Consider the following 27600-nt stretch of genomic DNA (forward strand, 5'->3'; position numbering starts at 1 on the left):
GATGTAATCCTATGTCCAATGTGTATCTTGCAGTAAATGAGATTTAAAAACCATAGGGCTGGTTCATTTAATAGTGAATGCTCTTTTCTTCAACCATAAACTTACAAACTTGATGCAGTGAGAAGTGGATACTGTGATGCTTTTGTAAATAATGCATATAGAGCCTGATGCAATGCAAAATAAAATAATTAGAAAGACTTCAGTTTGCTTTAGAGCAGGCTGTGAGCAGTTTTGTATGCTTTTTGTTGTTCATTCTTCATTGTGCCTCTTCTTATCATTTGACGCTGGTGCCACAGGCTTTTATTGTTCTGTTGTGCTGTTTTCCCTCTTTTATTTTTTCCCTAAATTTAACTGTTTCCTTTACCCAAGCCATTTTGCAAATATCTACCAGGTGTTTTTTTAAAGAAACAAGATGCAGAAGGAGAGTTGGGAGAATGTCTAGAGTAAAATAGGATGAGACAGGAGGCTCTTTGCAATCCTGATGTTGATTATATGGTTGTTCTAAAGTCTATAACTTTCACCTGTTCAAAGAACAGCTGCCAAGCTTGATTCCTAGGAACAGTTAAATCTGACTTGGCAGCTCTGTTGAGCTGTGCGTTCCTTGTTGTCTGGGCTGGCAGGAAGCAGCAGTGTTTCAATAAGATCTGGGTGGAGAAGGGAGGAACAAGATGATTGTGGCAAGATCCGTGAGTGCTTTGAGTGTGTACCTAGCAGGAAGAGAAACAGGCAGTGGCACTTCAGAGATGGCTTCTCTCAAGCACCTTTCTCATTTTCACACCTTCCACACTTCCCATTTCCCGGGAGTACAGGATTCTCATCCCTGACCTGCTGTTCCTTTTCTTCAGTGTGCTCAGGATGTATGCTGGTGGGGCAGGGAAGCAAACACAGGAAACTTGTTTAGATGCATCAATCACAGAATTCCTTCCTTAACCCTGTTTGCACCTCTGTCCTCCACTATTACTTATGAAGAAAGACCTGACTGGAGGAAAAACGGTTAATTTTGAAGCCAGTTTTCTCATAGGAAAGCTATGCTTAAAACCAGAAAAATATGGACAGTTCATGGTTCTGATTACAGGGCACAATAAAAATTTGGGTTTTTTTACACAGATGTTGTTCATTTTTCATGAGATAAAGACGATTCAATTCTAATTACTGTTGTAGTCCATTTTCACAATCTTTGATGAATTTAACTCAATGTTTCCTTAGAGCAGAGATAGGGAAAATAATTGTTTCTACATTACTTGTCAGGTTTGAAGTGCTTTTGGAAATAAACAGCATGTTCTTTTGCTGACAGGATTTGAAATCTAGCAATCAGCGAGATGAAATTGCTGCAGCACGTGCATCCCTGAAGGAAAATTCCTCTCTCCTACATTCAGTATGTTCAGCTTGTTTGGAACATTCAGATGTTGCATCCCTTGCAGCCAGCAAGGATTCAATTTGCAATGAAATACAGAATGCTCTCAATGTAATTTCTAATGCTTCCCAAGGAGTTGGAAATAAAGTGGGACAACCTACATCTCACACAGCTACTCTTGGAAGTGCACTCGATGAACTTGAGGTACGTAAACCTGTGAGACTGTAACATTTTTGGAAAAATGGTGTTTGTTTTTTTTTTTTTAATTAACTACAGCTATCATCAGTGATGGACCTAAAGGCATTAGAAACTGATGCTTTGCTTAGTCCTAGTCTAAATAGTATCACTCTATATTATTTCATGGGAAGGGGTCACTTCTTGCAAAAGAGTTTGGAATTAAGTCTTCATGTATGTTCAATATTTGGCTTCCTTCAAACAGCAGGGAAGAATTAGTTCCAAGTGTCTCACTAATAATGAAGACAGGTACATCCTCGAATAAGTGGACAGAACCCATGAGTTCAGTTTACAAATAACAGTGGATATCAGATGATGGTGATCACTGCTACCTTGACTGCATTTGAAATAGTACATCACAAATAGAAGTCCTTTACTCCAATACTTGTCAATGGGTTCATTATATAATTGGAGAAGTTGGAAACCTGATTATATTTTCTGCTTATCATTAAATAAAGTGACATAAACAATATGCTTTCACAAACTCTGCATTTCTACTTCCATTATTTAAGCAAATACTTGGAGAAGGTCAGTTATTTTTCTACTCCTGACCTGATCCTAAGCTTTTGTATGAAACTTTCACTTTTTCTCATGGCTGCTCTGGCTCTTACCAGTGTTCTTTTCCATTGTCTTGACAAAAACGGTAAAAGTTCTCCTGCAGATGAGATTACAGACCATGCTTCTCTTGTGGTGTAACTGATGTAGGCCCAGATCAATAAAAGGAATAAAAGTTTCTAAAAAAAATTGTAAATATTGGTCTTTTTTGTTGTAAATTCTTGGACTTATCAGATCTCAGCCTTGTAACTCTAATTTTGTTGATACATTTTCAGAAGAATTGTGTTATGACTGATGCTAGTAGATTTTTTCCTAAAATTTTCAATGACAGGGTAGAAAAATACATTGAAATATGACACAAATCTTGTAGTGGCAGTTTGACCAAAACAGACCTTTCAGTCATGCTCAAAGCTGAATCTGCACAGGTTGTTTCCCCTTAAGGAAAAGGCTACAATTGCATGTTGTGTGTAATCCTTCCTTGCTTCTCACAGTGGGTTTTAAAATTATAGTTTCTAATCTATTTTCTTAATAAATCGAATAAAAAAAGAGTAATACATGATTTGTTACAATGAAGTTCTGAATGACAAATTATATACTTTAAATGAGAGCTATTATTTACTTGTCTTGATTACAATTTTTTTAAACAAAATTTGGCAAAATGATTGCATCTTCTGACCACAGACAAATTAATCTTGACTGTATGTGAGCAGCACTATTTTAATGATTTTTAAAAAGTGTAATTAAATTTACTATTGTTTTAAATTTTAAGATATGTGATAATCATGAAATGAAAAAAAATTGTCTTTTGGATTGAATTTGGTTTTATTCAGAAACATAAGAACATAGAATTCTGTTGTAAAAAGCCATTTGTTTATGGAGTTTTAAATATATTTTTACCTAGGTAACCCAAATGGGATCTGAAGCTGTGTGAGTTAGATAAAGAGCAATTTACAGAGCATTTAACTTCTTAAAACGATGCTATGAATTAGATGGTTACACTTTTCATTCTTAACAGCATGTTCTATTGGCTAAGGACCTAAAACAACCTTTGCTCTATCTTCTTGTTGCAAGTACAGTGCCATGAAATAGATTAATGGAGTAAATACTCTGTTGGGAACAGATTTCATTAAATGTTTATAGTGTGGAAATGTATCATGAAGTTTACCCAACAATCTAGTATCTAGATGTTTTGCAATGTCATTCTTCCTTTGCCAGTGCTGGCAGTGTGAAAGTTATTACAGATTTATAGGTGAGGAAGCTGCCAGTAAAATTAAAACAGCTAACTCTTAAATCAGTTGATTCTCAAGAATTCCTCTGAAAGGTTCCATATAACTACCATGTCATTCATAAATAAGCACAAAATTGTGATGTTACAAATTTAATTACATATTAGGATCTGTGTTAGAAGAGCATGTAGGTCTTCTAACGTGCGGGTTATCTAATGCCTTTCACTGGTCTTGCATCTTCTGAATGTAAAGAGATTTCTCACAAAATGATACAGGTCTTGCATGCCTGACTCTCTGTCAGCATATTGATCTGATACATGGTCCTTCAATGACCATGGCTATCTAGCAGAGCAGTTATGTATGAGATGTCAAAATACTGTAAATCAGGCCAAAATGTCAGGAAATATAAGCAGGCTTCTGAATGCCCATGGCCCCTCTTTTTCACAGATCAGAAGACCAATGAGGGATAAAATAACTCCTTTTAAATGCTCACTTACGCTCGCTTAAGAACTCAGGTAGCTAACCCCTGTTTAGCCCTGTTAAAGCAAAACTGCAAAACTGCTTGTGGCTTGTCTGGTGTCTTGTGATTGGTTGGAAATTGGATCATCTTTTCTGCGTTAGATGTACTGATCACAAATATTTGATGAAATTGAAGAATTTAATCTGTGGGCAGAACCTTAAGTCAGATTTTCCTGGTTATTATTGCCTAGATTTATTATTTTTTTTTATTTGGAGATGAACTGTAGTAACATTTTGCTGGTGCTGTTTGTCCATCTTTGCATGACCTTTCTACAAACTGTTTCCTAAAGGAGAAACTCTGGTTTCATCTGAGATTTGAAGGCAGTCATTTTGCTACCTAAATGACTAATTGGCTGTTAACGATCATTTTTCCACAATCTTCCACAAGCTGTTTCTTTCTGTAGTAACACTTAAATATTCTACTGGGAAGGTCTGTTTTACACTATGGCAGACATTCTCTGTATAGGCTAGTGTTGAGGGTGCTTACCTGAGATATAGGAGCGCAACAGTGAAGTTGCTGCTCCAGTGGATAGTGACCAAGTGGCACAACTCCAGCAGAGGTGAGGTACCACAGAGTGCTTTGGTATTAAGGACTGTGATGTGCATGACAGAGACAGAGTTTGCAAACTCTAACACAACTAAAACTGCCTTCCACATCAGAAACTAATGTCCTGAGCTCTGGAAACTGACAATATCTTAGGATATCTTCCTTTGTCATTCTTAGAAGATCATTGTGGACAAGTCTTTTATGTATAAGATTAGTTTGAAATTATTTATTTTGTGTAAGTTAATTATATATTTATTGAAAAAGTAAATATTTAAACATTAGTGAGTAGTTTTGTGCAGTTTTTCAAATCTGTATTAATATGCTAGTTATTAAAGTCAAAGGTTTTTAATTTTTAATTTTGCTGTGTCTTTGGATATAGAAAAAGTAATGAAGACCTAGATAATGCAGTTATTAAACACTTATTATGCAGGAAAACACAGTTCTTACTGCTGAGAACGTTTTGATTCTGCTTTTGAAGTTACGCATTCTTACTTGAAGAGGTAGCAGTTGAAAGGGGTTTATTTCCCCTGCATTTCAGAGTCCTTAATGCACTTCTTTCCACTCCTTTACAATTTCCTTTACTGCATTTCCCTAATTTCCTGCAATGCATATTGTGTTTGAGATATGTAGTAACTTTGCCTCTAGGTAAATCAGACGCAGTTTTCCTTTATATTCACCCATAATCTCACTATTGTAAGGAAGCTCAGCAAAAAGAAGAAATGAGGAAAAAATGGATGCCCCATTCTAATACTCTTAATATGAATCTAAGTTATACTTGTGTCTTACAGAATAGTGTCTTCAGGTACATTTTCTTCCTTCGGTGGAAATAGGTATTATAGAAAAGGAAGGCTTCTGATGACGTTAAAGAGCTGGATTACTGCTCCTATCAGGCCTGGCTTGAGGCATTGCCAATTAAGAAATTGCCTGCAAAAGCAAAACTACTTCCTGTGCTGTTGCCTGGGAGAGCCAGTCTGGCTCCATCCGCTGTCAGCAAGAGGTTAGGGTATATGGAGATATTTCAGAGTAGAAGAGAAGGCAGAATTCTTCATTCTGTCCAACCACTCTTTCTTTTCTTTGGATTTTAGCCTTCATGGCACAGTCTACCAGGCCCTGGCAAACTTTCAGCTTTTCTTCTCTCTTTCTTGGAGAGGGCAAAAGTTATGTTTTGTGTGGGGTTTTTTTATTTTCTTCTTCTTCTTTTTTTTTTTTTTTAAACTAGCGAGTAGTTCTTAACTGGCTTCAACTTCTCTACGCCTGCAAAGGGGACGAAAGCAGCGGACTGCCTGTTTCCTTTGTTCTGTCTTTGAGAGTAGGCAAGTTATTGTTCCATCCCAGTTTGGATTTGGTTTCAAAGTTGCATGTGAGATTAATGTGTCCATGATAAACATATTTTTTACATCTTTCAATTAGGAAATAATTGAGATAAAAATCAAGTTAATATGTTGCTTTTATGGATATACAAATAGCTGTGTTTTTAATCTTCAAAATATTTAAGTTCTTTCCCTCCTGGTTGCACATAAACTCTTTTTCAGTATATTATGTGAACATTGGTTTGAGAAAATCCAGGAGATTGGAAATACGTTGTTAATACCTTAATGTATAGTTCCATCTGCTGGATGCACATAAACCCCTGACATAGACCCATAAACCATTTTAATGGTCTGTCCTGTCACTTGCTGAAACAAGTCCATAAACTTAGTTTTAGACTTTTTATAGTCTCTCAGAATAGACAACAGAAAATTGTACTAGCAGTAGCACTGGCCTAATTTTTTTGATACTGTGCAGTGGTATGAAAATCCCAAAATTCAACACAGAAAATGCGGAGACAGACAGAAATTCACTAGTACCTCTTCTTTGTAGTCATTGTCTGGAAATTTGAGGACTGGAGTTCATGTAGTCCCTGTTCGTACAAAGCATAACATAATTCTAGAACTTTAGGCCCCATAAGGTCTTACAGAGGTTGTTTAAGAAGGTTCGTTATCCCCTGGTTTTATGTGTGTTAATAGGTAGTAAGTATGGGGCCAAAGTGCTGAGATTACCTAAATAACTAGAATGCTTTTAAATGACATGAAGGACTTCAAGGCAGTGGAACGGTGGTGGAGGTGGAATGTTTAGAAACCTACACTGGTATTGCAAGTTGGGAAATACAAGCTACCATTTCAGTGACACAGTAATGCAGAAAGACCCTGCACTTGTTTCCTTTGGAAATATTCAGATTATGAAGTCTGATTTTTTTTTTTTTCCTCTGGTTTTTCTGGAGAATCTCCCAGCTGTCTGCAAATAATTCTTGTACATTTCAGAAAAGATGGGAGGATTGAACCTGTAACAGTGTTCTTTTCACTAAATCATACCTAACATGGAAGAGATTGTTAATAATAACCAACAAGAAAATTTCAAGGTGACTGAAATCCCCTCTTCTAGCTGTTTAAGCTTTTATCTTACAATGTTCTAATAGCACACTTTCATTACTCTTAGAATTACCTAAGCTAGACAGTACCTGAAATTGTGATATTAAATCTAAATTGAAAAAATAATTAAAATTCTCTAGCTTAAAAATAGTCTGGCACATACTGGATAAGCATCAGTAAATCAGATGAGTTCTGATTTACCTGACCTAAATTCCACTTAGGTGTGTATGGCGTAGTTCTCTTGTTTGATATTTTTTCTGAATACTTGGAACCACATATGGATGTAACAGGTGAATGGATTTGTGTGTAATAAGTGATTTTAATAAGTATAATTTGGTGATCTGGACCATAATGACACTGTTTCAGATATTCAGTTAGAGTAATAATTATTAGTTGAATTCTATAAATGCTGAATATATTTTCACATTTCATGAAAATACTACCTAATTGTCTTTCTCTTTAGAATATTTATTAGGCAGACAAATGTAATTATTTTTATCGTGCCAAAAGAGTTGTCTGCTTTTGTTTAATGCTTTTGTTTGTTTCTTGTCTAGTGAGAAGCCAAAGGACACTTATGTCTTTTGAAAAAAGTTGTTGAACAAAAGCTACTGTTTTGATTTTTGCCCATATTCAGCCTGTTAAAGGTAGCAGCAATGACTTTTTGCCTCAGTGGGGGATTGTATTAGACTAAAAATCAACAGAACTAGACTGCACATGTAATTTGATTTAACATTCTCATCTGTGAGCTAGCACTGCTGGTTTTGTGTTCAATTCAGAGGTGGTCCTGATTTCTAAAAGACTGTGGGGGTGCTGAACCCCTCTTTCAAAGCCAAGACTCTTAGATAAAACATGAAATATTACTGAGTAGTACACTCATACAAAGAGTCATAATTGTACATAGGCAGTACAAGCTTAATATAAGATTCCTATCTTCTTCTTAGGTATTTACAAGGTAAATGTACAAGACAAGCCCACTGGCTAGGAAGACAGATGACCCTCAAGAAGTGTAGACAGACACAGGAAAGAGTGAAAGACGTTTTCTCTGTGTGTGTGTGTTTTTATACACATAAAACACATTTCTATGTTTACAACCACAGTGACAAAACTTGAAGAGGAGAAACAATCCTGGCTAAGAGCTTGGAAAGATGGCACGCAGCTGCCTGTTTTAAAGACATACTTTCTGTATGGCTGTGAACCTGGCAGTCTGAGCATCAGTTCTTTGCTTATAAAATGGGGTTGATAGCTTTTAGTTCTAGATTAAGATGTTGTGAAGATTGATAGACCAAGTAGTGCGATGATAAGAATGCATGCATTTTTATAAGGGTAGACAAATAGTGTTTCTGTTCCTAGAAGTGAGTTTGTAGAAGAAATGCCAGATACAGGTGTAGGAGAGGCTGAAACTGAGGATGAAAATCTTGAATCTCATGCAGCAAAAGCAGGAAACAGGGGGAAAGACTTGGAGACAAGGCAGTTGTGGTCGTGTGTCAACGTGGCCTGCAGGGTGATGTGATGTGTTTCCACTTATTTTGTGGGCTGCTTAGGTGTGAACCAGCTCCGGATGGAATGCTCTGTTGCTATCTTAGCACTGGGTCCCAGCCAGTAGGATCTGATAATGTGGATATTGCTTAGAACTAGTGAGATCCAAATGGCAGGGAGAACTTGGCTTTGTCTGCAAATGACCTGTATGCATAGCCCCAGCAGGGAAAACGGAATCTGCCATGGTCAAAAATACCTTGGATACTTCACAGGGAAAGGGCTGGTTGCAAGTCTAGGGAGCATAACGTCCCTGTAGTTAGTGCAAGTAAAAAATAAAGCAGCAACTTAATTGGGCTGACTTTTCTTATCTGCACTCCTAATGTTTTCCAGAATTTAATTATCCTGGATCCTCTTGTAGTGAGTGAAGAGAAAATAAGGCCATCACTAGAGAAACGTCTGGAAGCTATTATCAGTGGAGCGGCTTTGCTAGCTGATTCTTCCTGCACGCGTGATTTTCATCGAGAACGCATCATTGCTGAGTGCAATGCTATTCGCCAAGCTCTCCAAGATCTGCTTTCTGAATACATCAACAATGTAGGTAACCAGACTGTTTTCCTTTTTTTAATGTCTGCCTCAAAGCCTGTTTTAGTGTATCTTAGAATTTACCTATAATTAGGGTAAATTAGTGTTTAACCTATATATTTCTCAACATGCACTTTAAAAGGTTGAAAGGAACATTTTTCTGCGTAAATCTAATCAAACGCTAAATACAGATCCCCAAAATGAGTATGAATCATATTATATCATACAGTCTGTGGAAAATGCTGTATTGTAGGTACAGTGGACACGTTTAGGTGGTTTTATGGTTATTGTGAACTGTCACCAGTACAGAACAGACATAATCCATCATACTCTGGCAATAAGAATTTCTTCATAATGTCACTTCCTAGACCAGAGTTTTAAAATGTAATCTCTGTTTCTGTAGAAAGCAACAATTTAAATAATAATTTGTTAAAGCATAAGTAATCTGTTAGTATAACTTTTTAAAGTATAGCATTCACACTACTACCTTTGCTCTGTGTAAAATAACAGAGTTACAAGTGTAAAAATGACTCAATTGCTAAATTAGAAAGCTAGGACTGTTTGGTGAACCGAGAAGAAATCTGGTTGTTGTGCATTTAGGCCAATTTGTGAATTTTTGAAAAGGAATATAGTTTGATTATGTTTTAAAAATAACTATTTGATTTAAAGAACAGATTTGGCACTTTTTATGTCTGGCAGTTAAATGATAAACCAATGGAGACTCAGATACTGTTAATATGGGTACACAGTGTTAATATGCTTTTCCTCTGGAAACGTTTTCTGTAGACATACTGTTGTCTACAACAGACTCAAGATGATTCATCAAGCGCATTGAGAGGGTAATTGTATGATACAGCTATTTGTTTCTTTCTTGGAAAGCTGAAATTCCTTTCTATTCTTTTAAGTCATACTGGTTATCCCAATCCAAAGCTGTTCTAATGAGACTGTTTTCTTCATCTTATCCTATTGTTATTAGGATACCAAGACAAAGGGACCAAGATAATCTATGCATAACAGATGTTTTTTCATTTCACGGATCTTGTACTTTTTGATACTTTCTCTTTATTTATTGGGGGGCAGGTTGGAATTTACAGCTGATTTCTTTCATTTTCTGTGACATCAAGTTGTTTCAATCCCTATACTGGATAAAGATGCTTTCATATTTTTACCTAAAATCTAGCTGCAGTTTCTGTTGAATGCAACAAAATTCTTGAACCTCTTCGGTGATGCTTTACACAGGGGTTAACTATGCGAGATTTCTTTAACATTCTAAGCTAACTAGAGCTAGTCTTTTATATGTTCTTGTAGCAGGTGTCTATTGTGGTATCTGTTCTAGAGTGGATCAGGTTTGCTATTAAATGACTGAAAGTTTAATAAGGGGAGGCATCAACCTTTACCAGTTGGACTTGGTAACCTTAAAGGTCTTTTCCAGCCTAAATGATTCTATGATTCTAACCTGTGGTAGCCAGAGCACATGGCAGAATGCAGATGTGGTGTAGAGCAACCCTTATTAATCCAAAAGGTCACTGTGGGTTTGTTGCAAGAACTTTTTATGGAAATTCTACATCTTGCAGGAGTAAACCTATGTTATTGTAAGTTAAGTGGTGTTAGAATCTTGGACTCTTGAAATAAAATTGTGATTATCATTTCTATTTCAGAAATAATCTTGGGTTTTAGGGTTACATAATGCAGACTGAGGGGAAAAGAATACATAGCCCACTCCACTGATGAGAAAGCCAGGAAGCAGCTATTTAAATATGGGAAAAAGGGAAAGTGTCATATAATTTGCTGCAGAACACCATGTCTGCACAAGGTGGCAAAGACAAGGAGGGAAGCAAAAAGGAAGAAATACATAAGATTTAAAAGTAATAGGTATTGTACTAGGGTTAAATGACAGGAGTGAATGTAAAGTTTTTAGTTTATTTTAGTACTCTTGATCTGCTAGTACAATTATTATTGATCTCAGTGGAAAAACTCTCACCAAGAATAGTTTATGGCTGTTAAGGAGACTAGATTAAATGGGTTTTTCAATGAGAAGATTATCAGGTGTCACTTACTTTATTTCACAACTCTAAGTCACTGAAGAATAGATGATAGATCCAGGAGACAGTGCTGATTTATCACGGTCTTCTGGGCTCTTCTATTAATAATTTCAATAAGCTATGACTGTGAATTGAATGAGCTATAAAAATTATGCCAGCCATTTGTTAACATAGTACAATTTAAGGATTAGGTTGCAATTCCTGTCTTTTCCTTGAGAACACTGTTGAACTCCACAAGCAATCACATTGTCTATGTAATACTTTATGTAAGTTTATGTGTATATTCTTGTGGTGTATTTGTGCCCTTTGCCCAGTGAAGTGCAGGGGCTTTGTACCACCACTTGAGAATGGAAAGTTTTCCTTGCCCACTATCCACAAAGGGCATGCTTTTGCTCCTGTCCTCATCCTGATGGTGTATGGTTCACAAAACATAACCTACGCACTATCATTTCAGTTCTTCTCCGTCACTCTGCTGACTTGCAGTAGTCAGCTGCTTAGATTTTTTTCTGGATATGTGTCTGTCTTTCTTGCTTGTATATTTGGTTACTTAAGGCTTTTCCCTATCTGAGTGTTGCTAGTGGGAGCTGCATTTCTCCAAAGACACCACACACAGTAAGTGCCACCTTTGCAAATCCTTCTCTAGCAGCTGGTTTGCCATGAAGCTGTATGAGTCGCACTGACACTGGCAACATCCAGTCTATCTCTAAGGCCCCTGGGTCTGGTGCTGATGGTAGATGTGGGTGGCCTACATGGTAAGCGTTCACCTTTAACAGGATCATTGCCCAGGACTTGAGTGCCTGCATTTTGTGTAAGTTCTACATCATCTGGTGTTTTTTTTTTTTTCCTTTGAAACTAGCCTCCCCCACAATTATTCAAAGTCTCTAGTAAGCCTTAAGGACACCAAGTGAAATCAAGGGCCTATTGGTGTTAGTGATAAAATTTTGAGTTTTTATTACAAGCTGGGAGAAACATCTTTTCAACAGATAATGCCTTTTATGTCAGTGGCTGTTTTTCACAGAGGCTGTATCACAGTGAGGTGATCCAATGGGAAGTTAAGCAAAATGTTCTTTACACTAATAAAGACCCACTCTGTCTCCAAGAATCTTTAAGTTTTTCTGTTTGCGAAGTAATTCAGACAGGTAGTAAATTGCAAATATATTTATAATTCTTCTGAAAGGCAGCAATTTTTTTTCTTGTATTTTGGAATTATTTGTGTACTATTGTTATCCTCTCTGAATTTTACTCATTGACATATATTGTTAAGGGATACATTTGCATTTCAGGACATGAGATAATAGGAGTTACTACTGTGAATTTGAATGGCAGAATCATACTATGGTGTGTGGATAATAACGTATCCATACAAGCAATCATTTTGTTCCAGTAATAAGCACTTGTGTTTTCCTAATGACATGTTCTTGTCTTATGTCTGCTCATCCTTTATAATGAAAAGTTGTTTATTACATTGGAGTGCAGCAGTACTAACTCCATGTTTCTTGAGTTCTTTGTCTGCTTTTACTTCCAGTCACAATAGGGATATGCGCTTATCTGGGTGATCAAAAGGGATAATAGAATTATGATTGAGTGTGGGTTAAAGGGGCTGCTGCGAGCAGGCACTGCTTTCTCTGCCTTCATTAAATAGAGAGGGTGTATCTGAATAATTATTCTGTACCCACTGTAAAGATCGCTGCTAGATTTTTCAGACATGGCTGAAAAAAGGTTGGTAAAGAAAGGTCAGATATGGTATGATAGCTGCTTTCTTGAATTCTGGTTTCCTTACTTTTGGAATGTTGTTTCATGATATTTGACCTTTATTAATTTCTCAGCTTATTCTGGTTATTGGTTTTGGATGTGTGTGTATCTATATATACACACACACTGTTATGCATACTGGGCCAGTATACTTTACACCTATTCTGATAGATTGTGATTTCATTCATGTGTATTTCAAAACCTTCTGTTTCTTATCTAGGTTTTTATGTCAAAATTACCTAAGTGTTTGGGTCAAATAATGTTAGTGAAATAGTTTGCCTTGTAATTTTCAAAATTTTTACATGTTTTCAGGACTTCTATCCTTAAAAATAGTTTCAGATGAAAATCTGAAATGTTGAGATCTGAAAATATATTTATAGAAACAATTTTCTTTTCATTTTGAATACATTAGCAAACTTTATACAGATTTGAAAAACACATCAGTGCCGCAGAATAATTTCTCCTGTTAAAAATATTTCACAGAATGTTTGACACAACATTCACAGAAGTGTGTGACTATGCAAACTAGCAACAACTTAGTAATTTGGGCTGAAGTTTTGGATGCCCCTGTGCTACTTGTGCCATAGGTGGTGGTGGCTGTTGCTGCTTGCTGTACCACTGCTATACCGTGTGTGTGGCATTGCTCTACTGAGTGTGGCTTGGAGCAGAGCCAAGCCATCCCTTCTTATGCCAGCAGTGGTTCCAGTCTCTTAATGAGACTTTTAAGAATATGGAAGGAGACTGATGATACATTTTACCTTGAGACCAGATCAGGAAGTGGACTGAAGTTGACCACATTGTACATATTTATATTACATATCCAGGGTACTGATAATCAAGCCCTGACCATCTACGTAGTCTAAGGGCAGGCCAAGCTGACTATAAATCTCATCTGCTTTTGTCAGACAGCATTGGCCCACTCCAGGAATGGTGCTGCAAGGGAGATGGATTAGTTGGTGGCAGATAGTGAAGGACCTGTATTGCATGTAGGGCATACTTGAATCTCACTGGGAATGCAGTTGCTGGATCATTATCTCCTTGGGTTCCCTGAAAGTTCTCTGAAGTCTGTTGCTTCACAACAGGTTTGTATGCACAGCTTCTGGCTGTGACACACATTTGGATTTGAGGCATATTTGGATCTGAGCATGTAAACTGAAATGCTGTGAGGATGATACTAGGAGCTAGGATCCCTGAAAGTAGGGGGGCACTTGAGATGGGGAGTGAGCTGGACTGTGCTGAGCCCTCTAAGGAAAAGGTATGCAGTACAGAGTTCTCTGCAGCCGTGGGGAAGGTCCAGCTGCAGGGAAGTGGATAGCTGGGACTTGTGCAGTTCTGTCTGTCTAGATTTCAAATTGTAATTGTTGTTCACTTACTAGAACCTGAGCATTGGAAATTCAAAACAAGAAAATGGATTGTAAGCCAGGAGCCTTTATTTATTTATGGCATGGTTCTGGGCCTTACCCTTTGTCTCAATTCATAAATTTGAGTGCTGAGAAGTGCTAATGCCTTGCTTTATGCCTATATTGAGTACTCTTCAACACCAGCGTAAGGTCTGACCCACTGTCTTTGTAGAGACTGCCTGTGATTGATAGCGTTTTGTGCCATGCTTGCTCTTTTGAAGTGGAAGGACATATAGATATCTCAAACTTCATGTTATTTGTACTTTAATGGTTGCTGATGAAGACTTTTAATGATTCTCTGGATAGAGGGAAGGCAAGACGCTTCGGTTTATCATCATAGTGGTGCAGTGTATCTTGCTTTTAAGCTACTTAGTCTTGTTCTGAGCAACAGTTTTTTCATTTCAGTGCTCAGGGCAACATTTTCAGTAGTTCTGGAAATTGCAAGAATTCCTCAGAAAGAGTTGTTTCAGGTTGAAAAAAAGATTTTGTTCAGCTTAAAAAGGGAACGTTCCATATTTTTAATTTAGAGAATCGCCTTGTAATCTTTATTAGATATTTGCATCTCTTGGGACTATTTTCCCTTAATTATCCATGTGCTATAGCTGCAGAAAAGTGGATTACATAGTTAATAATATGTATATGAAAAGATTCGTAGTCCATAAATAAGAAGTTAGGGTACAGAATGGTATCTCTTACCAGAGAAGATCCACATTGCATGAATCAAATAAGCAAACTTGGTAAAAAGCTCCAGACACTTCATATCTGCCTACAGCTCTTTATTGTAAAGCTTATGTTCTCCATTCACATAAGGCTTCACCTAACCTTATGCTATCGGACATGCTTCAGAGAACACAGGCTATTTCAGAAAACAATGTTTGCCACTATTTAAGTGTCATTAATATTGGGGTAATTTGCATTTAGGCTTTGGAGTGGGGGAATAGTGAGCAGTCTAATACGAGTATTTTTTTAATAGTATGCTGAAAATGGATTTGGAATGTATTATTTCATTCATAAATACATTTTTCATGACCTAAAACTTAAACCTTTTCATCTCAGTACCTGCCAGCTACTGTTTGCTCTTCTATGGAAAACTGCTATGGTGATGTGTGTTCAAATTTTGTTGTAAGAGATCTTCTTGCCAGATGTCAAAAGTTTTACAAGCAGTCCACAGATCTTATATTGATAAGTATGCGTATTTTACCAAGTTCACATTGTTTGTCCTTTTTTGTTGTTGCTGTTGGTGAAACTGCTGGAAGGACATTACCAGTTCTGCTAAGGCATGTACATCTTTTTACAGAGCTCCAAAACACTGTTTGATTGTGGCTTCCAGTGAAACTGTCTCTGTGGCTACATGGTATTGTGAATCTGTAAAACTGATAGTTTGGTTCATTAATTAAAAAAATCTTAAGAGCTGTGACTGAAGAAATACATAAAGGTACAAAGCTGTATATGGAAATGCATTTAGCTTGATGAGTCTTTAACTTTCTCTGTATGGTGAAAATGATTCCAAACAATCATATGTGAGACAATTGAAGAGTACAGCAACTGTTTAGAGTTATGATAATGTGTTATTTGTTCAATAATATACTTCAGTGATGGATGCTCCAAAGTGTTGCCAGTAATATATGTCTAGGGAGCGAAGAATAGGGGACTGTTTGACTTGTCCTTCTTGGTTACTTCTGCTTTCTTTTACTAATATGTAACTTGAAAAGTTCTGTTTAATTGCACTTTGGTTGAAGAAACGAGCCCAAACCTGGCAGACTAGACTAGCCAGGGGGTTCGAAGAAATCGCTTGTTAAAGTATTCAAGAACAGAATAGCTGTTGGTTATTCATGCAAGTGGGTGAACTAACTGACTTCCTGAAATCCTTTTTTTCTGTATTTTTATATAGGAACATGAACAAACAGAGCTTGTATTCACATCTTTTTGTAAAAAGAATGGATTCAAATGTTCTTACTTTACTGTCCTCTTCATATTCAAACATTTTTAAAAAAAACCTGCTGTTCCAGAGAACTTTGGAAGTTAAGCATAGCAAAATGTAAACTATAAAAAATTCAGTGTGATGTGTGGATGGGAAGTGTCACTCAGATTATTCTTATTCAGGGTTTTTTTAAATGACTTTGTAGAGTATTATGTTTTCAGAAAAAAGGATTTCTTCCAGTAAAATTGGTGTGCCCCTATGGCATATTATGTCATCATTTATGCAGGAAAACATGTAGTTTTCATAATTCTGTTGTTGACATTCATAGAATCATAGCAAAGTTTGGGTTGAAAAAGACCTTAAAGAACATCTAGTTCCAATCCCCCAACCATGGGCCGGGACACCTTCCACTAGACCAGGTTCCTCAGAGCCCCATCCAGCCTGGCCTTGAACACTGCCAGGGATGGGGCATCCACAGCTGCTCTGGGCAACCTGTGCCAGTGCCTCACACCTGCACAGTAAAGAACTTCTTCCTAATATCTAATACAACTCTACCCTCTTTCAGTTTAAAGCCATTCCCCGTTGTCCTGTCACTAGAGGCCCCTGTAGAAAGTCCCCCTCCAGCTTTCTGGCAGGCCCCCTTTAGGTACTGCAAGGCTGCTCTAAGGTCTCCCCAGAGCCTTCTCTTCTCCAGGCTGAACAACCCCAAGTCTCCCATCCTGTCTTAGCAGGAGAGATGCAACAGCCCCTTGATCACCTTTGTGGCCTCCTCTGGACTCGCTCAACAGGTCCATGTCCTTCTTACATTGGGGGGGGCAGAGCTGAACGCAGGACTCCAGGTGGGGTCTCGTGAGAGCGGAGCAGAGGGGGAGAATCGCCTCCCTGCACCTGCTGGCCACGCTGCTTTTGATTCAGCCCAGGATGTGGTTGGCTTTCTGGGCTGCCGGGGCACGCTGCCAGGTCCTGGTGAGCTTCTCGTCCACCAACACCCCCAAGTCCTTCTCCTCAGGGCTGCTCTCAAGCCATTCTCCACTCAGCCTGTATTTGTGCTTGGGATTGCCCCCACCCACGTGCAGGACCTTGCGCTTGGCCTTGTTGAACTTCATGAGGTTTGCCCAGGCCCACCTCTCAAGCCTGTCAGAGTCCCTCTGGATGACGACCCTTCCCTCCAGTGTGTCGACTGCACCACACAGCTTGGTGTCATCAGCAAACTTGCTGAGGGTGCACTCGATCCCGCTGTCCCTGTCACCAGCAAAGATGTTAAATGGCACCGGTCCCGGTACCGGTCCCTGAGGGGAGCACCACTCATTACTGCTCTTCACTTGGACATCAAGCTCTTGACCACCAACTTTCTGACTGCGGCCATCCAGCCAATTCCTTATCCACCAAGCGGTCCATCCACCAGGTCCATGCCCCTCTGGTTTAGAGACAAGGATATAGTGTCGGACAGCGTCAAAATCTTTGCATTGGCCAAGTACTTAGTTCAGTGGACTTTGAACACTCCTGCAGTGTGTTTTCTTACATTTTATATGCAGTATGTGTAACTGAAAATTATTTTTCTAAATCTTAACTTTGGTCAAACATTTAGTTTTATAGAGAAATTAAATATGAACTGTTCAAGAAGATGTTTTTAGTGTGCTTAAAATACAAAAGTAGTCTCGTGAATTCCCCAAGTAGATTTACAGTTGAAAAATAAGCTGCATTTAAATTTACGTGATTATAGATGGTCTCATAGAATTTGCAATAATTTTTGGATCTGTGCATGTGAGCTAGAGAAAGATAATGAAAGATTTTTCTATTCTTAAGCCCTGTTTTTCATTTAACGGTTCTGAGCCAGGCTATTTCAGGATTAATCGGATCTTAACTTAAGGCTTGCATTGAAGTAATGTAGCGTGATGAGCGACTGATGGCTCTGTAGAGGATGATTCAGTACAATAGTCAGTAATTTGTATTTGGTATACCTGACAGGACTGGAAATATATTGGATTGCTGTAGACTAATTTTTTTCAGGGAACCTTCAATAAAGTAGGATTTTCTCTCTCCAAGATGAAATAAATCATTGGTTATGGTAATAAACAACCATTAAAAATAAAAATAAAAGTACTTGTTAACTCAACATCTACCTAGCTGTTTAATTTACTTTTTTTTCCCCTTTTTTTATAGTTTATGGAAAATGGTTGTCATTACGTGAGGTTTTTCTTAACCAGTTTCCTATTTTCTGGAGGATTTTAAAGACTGATCATTTTGCAAAATGGTAGTATGCCATTTCTAGGAACATTACCGGTCTGGTGTTTCAGAATGAATTTGTCTTGTCTTTTATCCTTTATCTAGGACAGCTGATTTTTGTTGTCCAAATATATTTCTAAGTTTTATTCTGCTTCAGATTAAAAGGTATTTACTTCTTGTTTATGCAACAATTTTTTATTGAAGAGATCAGTCATTGATAGTTTAGAGAGCTCTTCATTTGTCTGCAATATCTATATTCTATTAAGACCAAATCCAACTTTTTAATGAAACACTTACTTTTTCTAAACAAATCCAAAATGCCTTAAATTATTTAAAAAAACCCTTATTTGCTAAATATCGTAACTTACACTATCCCATATACCTCCATGTAATCTTTAAACACTGGTTCAGTGTGGTAGCATGCTGAGTGTTTAAGTTGACTTGAGTCAGACTTCTAACACTTTCTCCTGTAACACAAAGTGATGCAGTATGGACTAGCTACATTGTGAGGTGGTGTGAAAGTGCTGTGCTCAATGGGGTGGGATCAGCAGCATAGATTCCTGCTAGTGGTGTACTCCTGGGGTCAGTACTGGGTCCAGTACTGTTTAACTCATTGATGTCCAAGGTGATGGAGAGTGCACTGTCAGTAAACTTGTAGATAATGCAGAACTCGGAGGAATGGCTGATACACCAGCTGATTGTGCTGCCCTTGAGAGGGACCTCAACAAGCAGGAGAAAAGGGCTGACAAAGAACCTCATGAAGTTCCACAAAGGGAAAGACCAAGCCCTACACCAAGGTGGGCATGAGCCAGCAATGTGCTCTTGCAGCAAAGGCCAAGGGCCTGCTGGGCTTCATTAGGAAAAGCATAGTCAGCAGGTCAAGGAGGTGATACTTCACCTTTACTGAGCTCTGGTGAGAGACATCTGGAGTGCTGTGCCCAGTGCTGGGCTCTCCTTTGTACACAGCTATAGTGGATAGAGTTTAGTTGGAAGGCTGTGAATCTGGCTGAGGATTTGGAGCATTGACTGTACAAAGAGAGGCTGAGAGCTGGGGTTGTTCAGTCTGGGGAGCAGAAGGCTCCAGGAACATCTTACAGTATGTACAAATATCTGATGAGAGGGAGTAGAGAATGCAAAGGTAGACACGTCTGAGGGTTTCCTAGTGACAGGACAAGAGGCAGTGGCAGAAACTGAAATACAGGAAATTGCATTTAAACAAGAAACTTTATTTTCTGTGAGAGTGATTGAACACTGGAACAGGTTTCCCAGCAAGGTTGTGGAGTTCCAATACAAAACCCAAATGAACATGGCTGTAGTTGACCGTGCATTGAGCAGTGTGTTTGATTGGATCATCTCCAGACATCCCTCCTGACTTCAGTATGAGAAGTTTGATTCTAAACATTTGAATAAGTCCCAAAGTCTGTGCAACTTCCTGGATGTCCCTTCCAGCTTCTTTTAATGTAAAGTAAATCCTGTTATTTACTAATTTAAGATAAAAAGATACTCCGGTAATGAGGGTAAGACAAGAAATTACATGAAGTAGTAAACCCAAAGTTTCTTTCATTTGAATAATCTCTGACAATCTTAAGGTAGAGAAAGGAAGAGTGGTTACTAATTTGTGTGCTGGTTAATGCTCTATATAAAACAAAGGTTAGAATGACAGCTTGAATTCCTTGTAGAAATAATTCAGGAAGTGGTTGATTAAAGCCTGTCCCTATGAATTTCATCAGCTATAATGCTGAGATCTACTGTGTGGATAAAATCAAATGCTTTTTCTTGTAGTTACTCAATTTTTAGATATTCGCATGCCAGCAACCTATGAGATGCTGCAGTTCTTAATTTATAGAACCGAAGGTGACTTCTTTGATGGAAATGGAGATAGCTGCATAGTTCTGGACTGGCTTTTCAACTTAATTTCTGGCCTAATTTCTGCTGATCTTTTTTTGTGAGGAATGAATAGTGGAGTTTTATGTGAAATAGCTTATGATCACTTTTGATTAAATCAGTACTGTATCATAAAACCATTGTTGCATACAAATTTCTAATGCTTTGTCTTTACTGTTCAGCCAGATCTTAAAACTGTGATTTAAAAGAGATCGGGGACATGAGGATCTAAATCCAAATTCCACATTTCCATTTTCTTTCTGAGAAGAAAATCAAAACATGTCTTAAGGAACAAAACCAGATCCTTTTCTGTGGTCATAAACAACATTTATTGGCACTTCCTTTTTAATTTAAATTTTATTTCAGTGGATGCATTTCCAGTTGTTGTTTCTCTATCTGATGTGCTACTCTTTCTTAATTAACTAAAATGGAAGAATATTCTTTTGTATAATTGCATTTGTGACCAGTGTGTGATCAGAAGACTAGAGAAGTAAACAATCAAACCAACCACCACCATCGTATTAATTAACAAAAACAAAACCAAAAAAAGTTCTTTCAAGATCAGCTTTTCTCAAGCACTGTTTCTCGCAGTTGTTTTCTAAGCCTGTGTTGCCAATTGGCACTTTTTCTTTCTGTTTGAGTTTGTGAAGAAAATAAATGTTTTAAATCAGACAGCTGCAATGCTTAGTAGAATACATTAATGTAAATTATTCTAATTACTCTGTTTACTTGAAAATCCTTGCTATCTTAGGTTATTCTAATTATTTTTAACATTGTTCATTATCAGTAGCAAAAATTAAAGAAAATTTATATGAAGATGGAAAGAAAGGATAAGCCAGCTACTTAACTAGGGGCTGTACTTGAGAATAATCAAGGACTATCTTTTCTATCAATTAGTGATGTTTCTGATTTTCTTAAAACCCTTTATATTGTATAGGAGGTACTATCAGTCTGCAGAAGGAGATAACTGGTAAAGGAATCCCTCCCTCTGTTCTCTTACTGAATGTATTTAGCTCTTTGCAGGAGAATTGAATAATATTCAATTTGAATTCCATGTAAATAGGAGAAAATAAATATAGTAATTAAATACACCCTGGAAGCAGTTAATGGAAAACAAAACTGGAGTCCAAGGTATATGCCTTCTCTGGAAACTTGATTAGGACTCTTTTTTTTGTTTTGTTTTTATTATTATTATTATTATTTCTTCATACAGAAAAAGATCACTGTATTATTAATGTGTCTTTACTAACTGTACATATGCACAAATGGACAATGTATACATGATAGAAGATATGGACACAAGCAATAACTGCTTTGGTTTGGTAATGATGTTTCCAGTCTACTGTTTGGAATAATAAGGAAGAGAAGTAGGTGAAAACTTTGCGAAATTCCTGTAGAAAGTGTGAACTAAATGAAAACAAACAATGACTGGGTAAAGGAATCATGAAATTCTGTATGACAGTTTATAGCCATTTTTTAAGCAGGCAAGTTCATAATGACATATTTTATCCTTGCTACAATTGGCTAGGAAATGGAGCTTTTATTTCTTGGTTCTCAAGTTACTGGAAAACTTTTTTATTCTAATTCTAAAAAAAAAAAAAAGGCCTCATAATCTTCTGGATTCTGCCAGGCACCTCCTGTGTTCAACTGTGCACACATTAAAGCAAGATGTCTAAATGAATCACACTGCAATGTCTTAGGCAATGGTGACTGATATTGCCAAGATTATTACCATTTTTTTACCTGTCCACTCCTTAACAGCTGTGGACCAACTGACCAGACTGTTGAGATGAGAGATGAAGTATTATTCTAGATGCCAATGGGAAACCAGAGCGCTGTTGCATATAAGTGAGCATGCAAAATCTGAATAAGCCCCAGGTAAGGCTGCCAGGTTCTTAGGCTGTTTGGCTCCTTAGTTATTGTGAGCTTCAGAACACCTGCCTCTCTCAGCTGTACAAACAGAATTTTTGTAGAGCAAGATTACTCAGGGACTGGTACCTGCAGGTTCTTCCCAGAACTGACTGGGAGCAGTGGATCTGAAACTTTCAGGTTTTGGTTCCAAGGCCATCTTGCAGAGCTGGCAGGGCGTATGCCTGTGTTTTGTCAGCTGTTGTGCTTGCTCTGTTTCCATGGAATATTCTGCTTTTGATAAACTAGAAAAATTCAATAAAAGAATGATTCCTCTGGAGAATTTCTAGTCAGCTGTATTCTGGATTTCTGATGTTGTGCTTCGATTTCTACTATGTTTGTTTTCCAGTTAGTCTGTAGATTGTTAGTGCCATTTTAAATGTTTGATAGAGGGCCTACTACTTGCTTACAATTCTGACTACTTAATTTTTTCTCTGTAGCTATCATCAATATTAACTTAATCATTGAATCTATTAGTTAAAATACAATTGTATGATGTTTTAGGTTATGAGGGACATCTGACATCTGGTGACACTCCCTGCCCTAGATCAGGTTGCCTGAGGCCATGTTCAGTCAAAGCCAGATTTTTAAGGATGCAGATTCCACTGACTCTAGGTGCCTCTTCCAGTGTTTTATCATCATTGTGAAGCACTTTCCCCCTGCTCTGTCTCATCAGTTTCCCTTTCCCCCTTGCTTTGCTTTGATCTAAGTGCTCAGTTCAGCTGGAATAGGTAGCCCCATTGTGTACCCATATGTTTGTGCTGTCAGCCACTCAGGTCCGTCCCCTTGCTTGTGCTAGTTCTGATACTTGTTACCCTGTCTGTCAGCCCGGTCAGCTTGCCAAAGTGACTATTTGCTTGTTCTTGTTGGATTAATTTTCTTTCACTTTACTGAGCTGAGTCAACCTCTGAGAAGGGCGCACAAGCTCTATATACATGCCGGAAAGAGGAATTAGTTACTCAGAGTGCTGAAGTGGGCTACTTGAGCAGAACTGTCCCTTTTGTGGGCTGTGAGCTGTTAACTCAGTCCACCCTAGGAAATCAGAAAGACTCCTGCACTTTCTTCCTTATCCACCTGACTCGTTATCCTTTCCTGGCAGGGTGTGTGTTATGAATTCATTCTTAATACTTATTTTAAGCCTCATGTTGCACCCTTAGACACGTTCTCGTGCACCTGCTAGTTCTTACAGCTAATTCCTCCTTAGAAAGCTTAGAGGAGTTTTTCCTCCCTGAGTTTTCTCTTCCATAGGAAAATAATTTGTATTTAATGCAGAAACTTGAGCCTGTTTCACTTGCTTGGATATGCCAACACCTCATTTCACATTAACAGCTGCTCTTCTCAGAAACAGCAGAGTCTACTGACTCCTTTCACCTGTTTTTGTGCTTTACGGATTTGCTTCAGTATAAAAAGAGTTTTATGCTGGTCTATATGTTCAGCATGTATCTGTAGATTGTAATCGGCTCTTGGTTGAGACAAAAAATAAAGATGTAATTAGCCAGATTGGGGAAACTGTTTTTTTAGAAACACACTGTAACTGAATGGCATGTGGGTTGTGTATGAGCTACATGTTGGCAGTTTCCAAGTATGAGGTTAAAGAAGGAGGCAGATGACATTCCCTTGAACATACATCAAAAAAAAGAAAAAATGTATTAGTGGGAGTATCACTTGCAACATGGGGAGGTGGCAATCCTATTCTTTAACACTGGTGAGGACAGCGGTTAATTGGGTGATATAATTCAGGCTTCTGTATATTCATAGACATTGTCAAAGAGTTTGGCTTTTCCATGTCTGGAGCAAAAATGATGTTTGGCAAGTTATTCAAATTTGGCAAAAAATATTCAGATTACTTGCCTGTCGTTTATTTAGATACAGCTCCAGTGGGATACTGCTACAAACCCAAATAGTTATTACAACTTAATTAAAATATGGAGGTTGAAAAAATAACTCAGAGGAGTGTTTTAGATTTTTGTTTTGACCATTAATTCAGGGTAAAAGTTTTAATTTTTTTATTCTCTAGTTCATTATTGTAGTGGAGAAGCTGTGTGTGTCTGTGATACAGATCTATAGGCCAACCTGTAAATCTGGAATCATGCATCGCTTGCAAACAGCCAGGATATGATCCTGTTCTTAGTATTCCCTCTGGCTGGTGGTGACAGGAGCAAGTAAATGAGGAGGAGTTTGAAAATAGTGTAATGGGATTGCTCTGAGATCTAGCTCTGTACTTAGGACAACCTTATAACATAGTGCTCCTGTGGGGGCACTGGGAAACCATTGCCACCATCTGTCTGTGAAAGTCACACCTTCCCCTCAGTTCTGTAAGGCCTGACTGTTGGCTAGATGAAGATTTTTGTATGTGGTTTCTAGGTTAGAATGGCTGCTTGCTTCTTTGTCCAAATAACAAACATTCTATTGCAAAAATGATACAGCAAGGCACTCTCTGGCCAAGTTTTGTATAGCGTCAAAGATTTTTTTTCTCTGTTATAAGAAAGAACTAGTGAATTTTAATATTGAAGAAGAAAGCAGAAATTTGAGCATTAGGAGTAAGAAACATGTTTCTAAAGATTACAAATGAAACAGCAAAATCATTCGTTAAAAAAGATTGTAGTGAAGACAAAGGATTAAAAAGAAGGTAGAGGGTAGAAGCTAAAGCACAAGAGCAAACTTATGGTAAAGTGGAAAACATAGAAAGACCACCTTGCCTGCATCAGGAGCTTTTTAGTGACTAGAAAATAATGTAGAGATGCAATGTAAATAGAGATAAGCATTGATTGTGGACACAGCCAAAAAAGCTGTGGCACAGAATGCGTTAAACACAGTAGAATTTGCATAAGGCAAGAAGTTTCTACTAATCCATTATTAATAAGAGAAACTAAGAAGGAAAGTAAAAACCTTTCTAAATGGGGGACAGTAACTCAAAAATACTGTGGGTTTTCTATCTGCTTCAGGCTTGATGTAATAGTTAGCTGGGAGTAAGCGCTTAATGCAGTTAGTAAGACACAGTGACATATGTGCCAGAAAGAGGTCATAGAATATTTAAGAAAGGAGTTTCTGAACAGTTGGCCTTGATTGTAAAAAACAGTGAGGAATGAGGATTTGCAAGTAATAGAAAAGCAAAACTTATCTTAAAACTAAGGAATTTGTAGATCAGTCCCTGTAACTTGGATAACCAGGAAGAAGCTGCAGGAAACCCTTAAATGTTCATTTTCCTGAAAATCTTCAGGGTAAGAAGGTGGTGATAAACAACAAGCATGAATTTTCAAAATACGTTTTGTCAAATACATCTAGTTCTTTAACAGAATAGCTGGCTAGCAGTTAAAAGGGAAGTAGTAAACATGATGTAACTGCACACAGTGTTTCACACTGAGAGAAGGACATTTTCATAAGCAAACTTGAGAAGCATAGTTAACTTAGAAGTTCCAAGTTATAGTTCACTGAAGAGTAACATTCCTAGTGAATTTATATTTTTAATATCGCAGATCAACTTGGGATAGTTTAAGTGTAATTCTGCAAGGACTGGCCTGGGTCCACATATATTACATGTTTTCATTAACAAGGTGGCTAAGGGAATGAAGAATGGACTTAGTGAGTGTTTGAATGATGCTACCCTGGTGAGAGCTCTAAGTATTTTATGGGACAGCAAAAGCATTCCACCACCACCACCTTCTTAAATTTGGAGAGATGGTCTGAAATCTGCAAGTTGAAATGACAAGTGCAAATGATTATCCTGGGAAGAAGTCAGCTGTATAAATAAAAATGCAGGATTTCTGGTTTAGCAGTGATACTATTCATAAGGCATCAGGAGCTTAGAGAATTACAGATGAAATGAACCATCAGTAGGGCTCAGCTCCATATGTAGTTTTGGGCATCACAGTTTAAGAATAGTGTGGACTGAAAAGAACAAAAGGAAACAAGGATTTTAGAGTATATAAAAAGTAAGAAGCAGCTGATGACTATAGAAAGGAAAGAATGGAGAAGAGGAACATGATAATGTTTTCAAATATGGAGGAGGTTTTCATAAGATTATCTGTTGTTAAGTTATTCTTCATATCTGTTAAAAGAAAAACAAATGTATTTGGAAAAAGGCAAAATTTTTGTGATATTAGGATAAAAAATCAACCATATAGATGAGTAAACACTGGAACAGGTTACCTTTGGAGGCCACAGAAATTTGTTTATGGACACAGTTAATGACTGGTTAGGTAAACATCTGTTTGGGCAGCTCTAGGAACATTTATGCTGTTTCAGAGTGGTCAGGAGGGAAAAAGAGACTATGAGGTCCCTTCTTTCCCCAATGGTTATTGGCTTACATTCTTATTAAAGTAATATTCCCATTGTGCATTTTCTTACTACAAATTGCTTTTTTCCCATTTTTCCCAGATTAGCGTAGAATTGTCATGGTGAATGCTTTTCATATGCAGTCATCAAAACTGGACTGAAATTTGGTGGGGCTTTTAGGCTTCTGGGTTATCTATAGACAAAAATCTGTGCCTTCTGCAATTTTGCCTTCAATATCTGGGGAAGGCTGAATATACAAGAGGAGCTATGAATAGTTGTATGCATACTAAAAGTATTTTCTCACGAGCTGTTTGCATGAACGTAGTGCATTTAAGAGTGATTCAGCTTATCATATCAGCAGGATTTTTTTTACCCTGCCAAATTTACATTAGAAAGATTTATCTAAATGTAGTATTTCAGAATCTACCTGAAAGTTTTACATCATATAATCTGTTCATGATCTAGAACTGAAATGCAAGAAATAGAGTAGAATTTTACTGTACAAGATTAAAACTTTAGCAACCAAATTCCATTTGTGCAATGTTCTCTCATATTAACATTTTTCTCTGAAGAAAGTTGATATGCATCATAGAAAAACAACCAGCCAAGCAGGAAAAAAAATCTTTCTAGAAATTGGTTGTATGGCAGAAATCCACAATAATTTCCCACTGTTAATATAAAATACAATAGAAAATATTTAATATTAAACATTAATCCTTGTACTTACTATTACTTTAAATAGTAATTATTTAAATGCTTATTTAATAATTTAAAGAATGTCAATATCACTGTTCTTAGTGCTTTTATGTAAAAGGGAATATCACTTTGTTTTCTTTTGACTATGGCTGGAGAAGCAATTTACCTAACGTTTTGTCAGGCACATGAAACTTTGCCTCACCTGTTAGCAGGGAATCAGCCAGCCTGACAGGCCACACGTGACTGCGTTGTTAAATGTTTATGCTCTCAATATATTCTGTATGCATTTCATATCACGCTGTTTTAACATCAGGATGCATTGACCTGTTCTGGTTATTGCACTTTGGATTTGAGAGAGCTCTGCAAGGCTCTGGAGGGTGCTCCTGCCTTTGAGCTGTGTGCAAGTGAGAGAACTGCCTGGAGCGTGGGGTGGGCTGGGGTACACCTGGGTGGTAGGAGGCTGCCCCAGGCCTGCACAGCTATAGGGAGTGGACCTCCAGTCAAGCTCCACATAAAATCTGGAGAAAGGAAATTTTCCCCAGCTTCTAGATGAGGCTCTTTAAGAATGCTGCAAGCCAGGAAGCTGCTGGGAGGT

The 27600-nt window shown here is 37.6% G+C and overlaps 1 protein-coding gene across 1 annotated transcript in view; it reads left to right on the forward strand.

The window, feature by feature from the left end:
* CTNNA3 (catenin alpha 3) overlaps positions 1-27600 on the forward strand; it is a 509885-nt gene that overhangs the window by 115322 nt on the left and 366963 nt on the right. Inside the window, exons 6-7 of the mRNA XM_040606308.1 lie at positions 1295-1558; positions 8710-8913. Coding sequence (XP_040462242.1) covers positions 1295-1558; positions 8710-8913 — 468 coding nt within the window. The remainder of the gene's footprint in view (positions 1-1294; positions 1559-8709; positions 8914-27600) is intronic.

This window comes from Falco naumanni, chromosome 9 (genome assembly GCF_017639655.2).
Source record: "Falco naumanni isolate bFalNau1 chromosome 9, bFalNau1.pat, whole genome shotgun sequence".
Lineage (NCBI taxonomy): Eukaryota > Metazoa > Chordata > Aves > Falconiformes > Falconidae > Falco > Falco naumanni.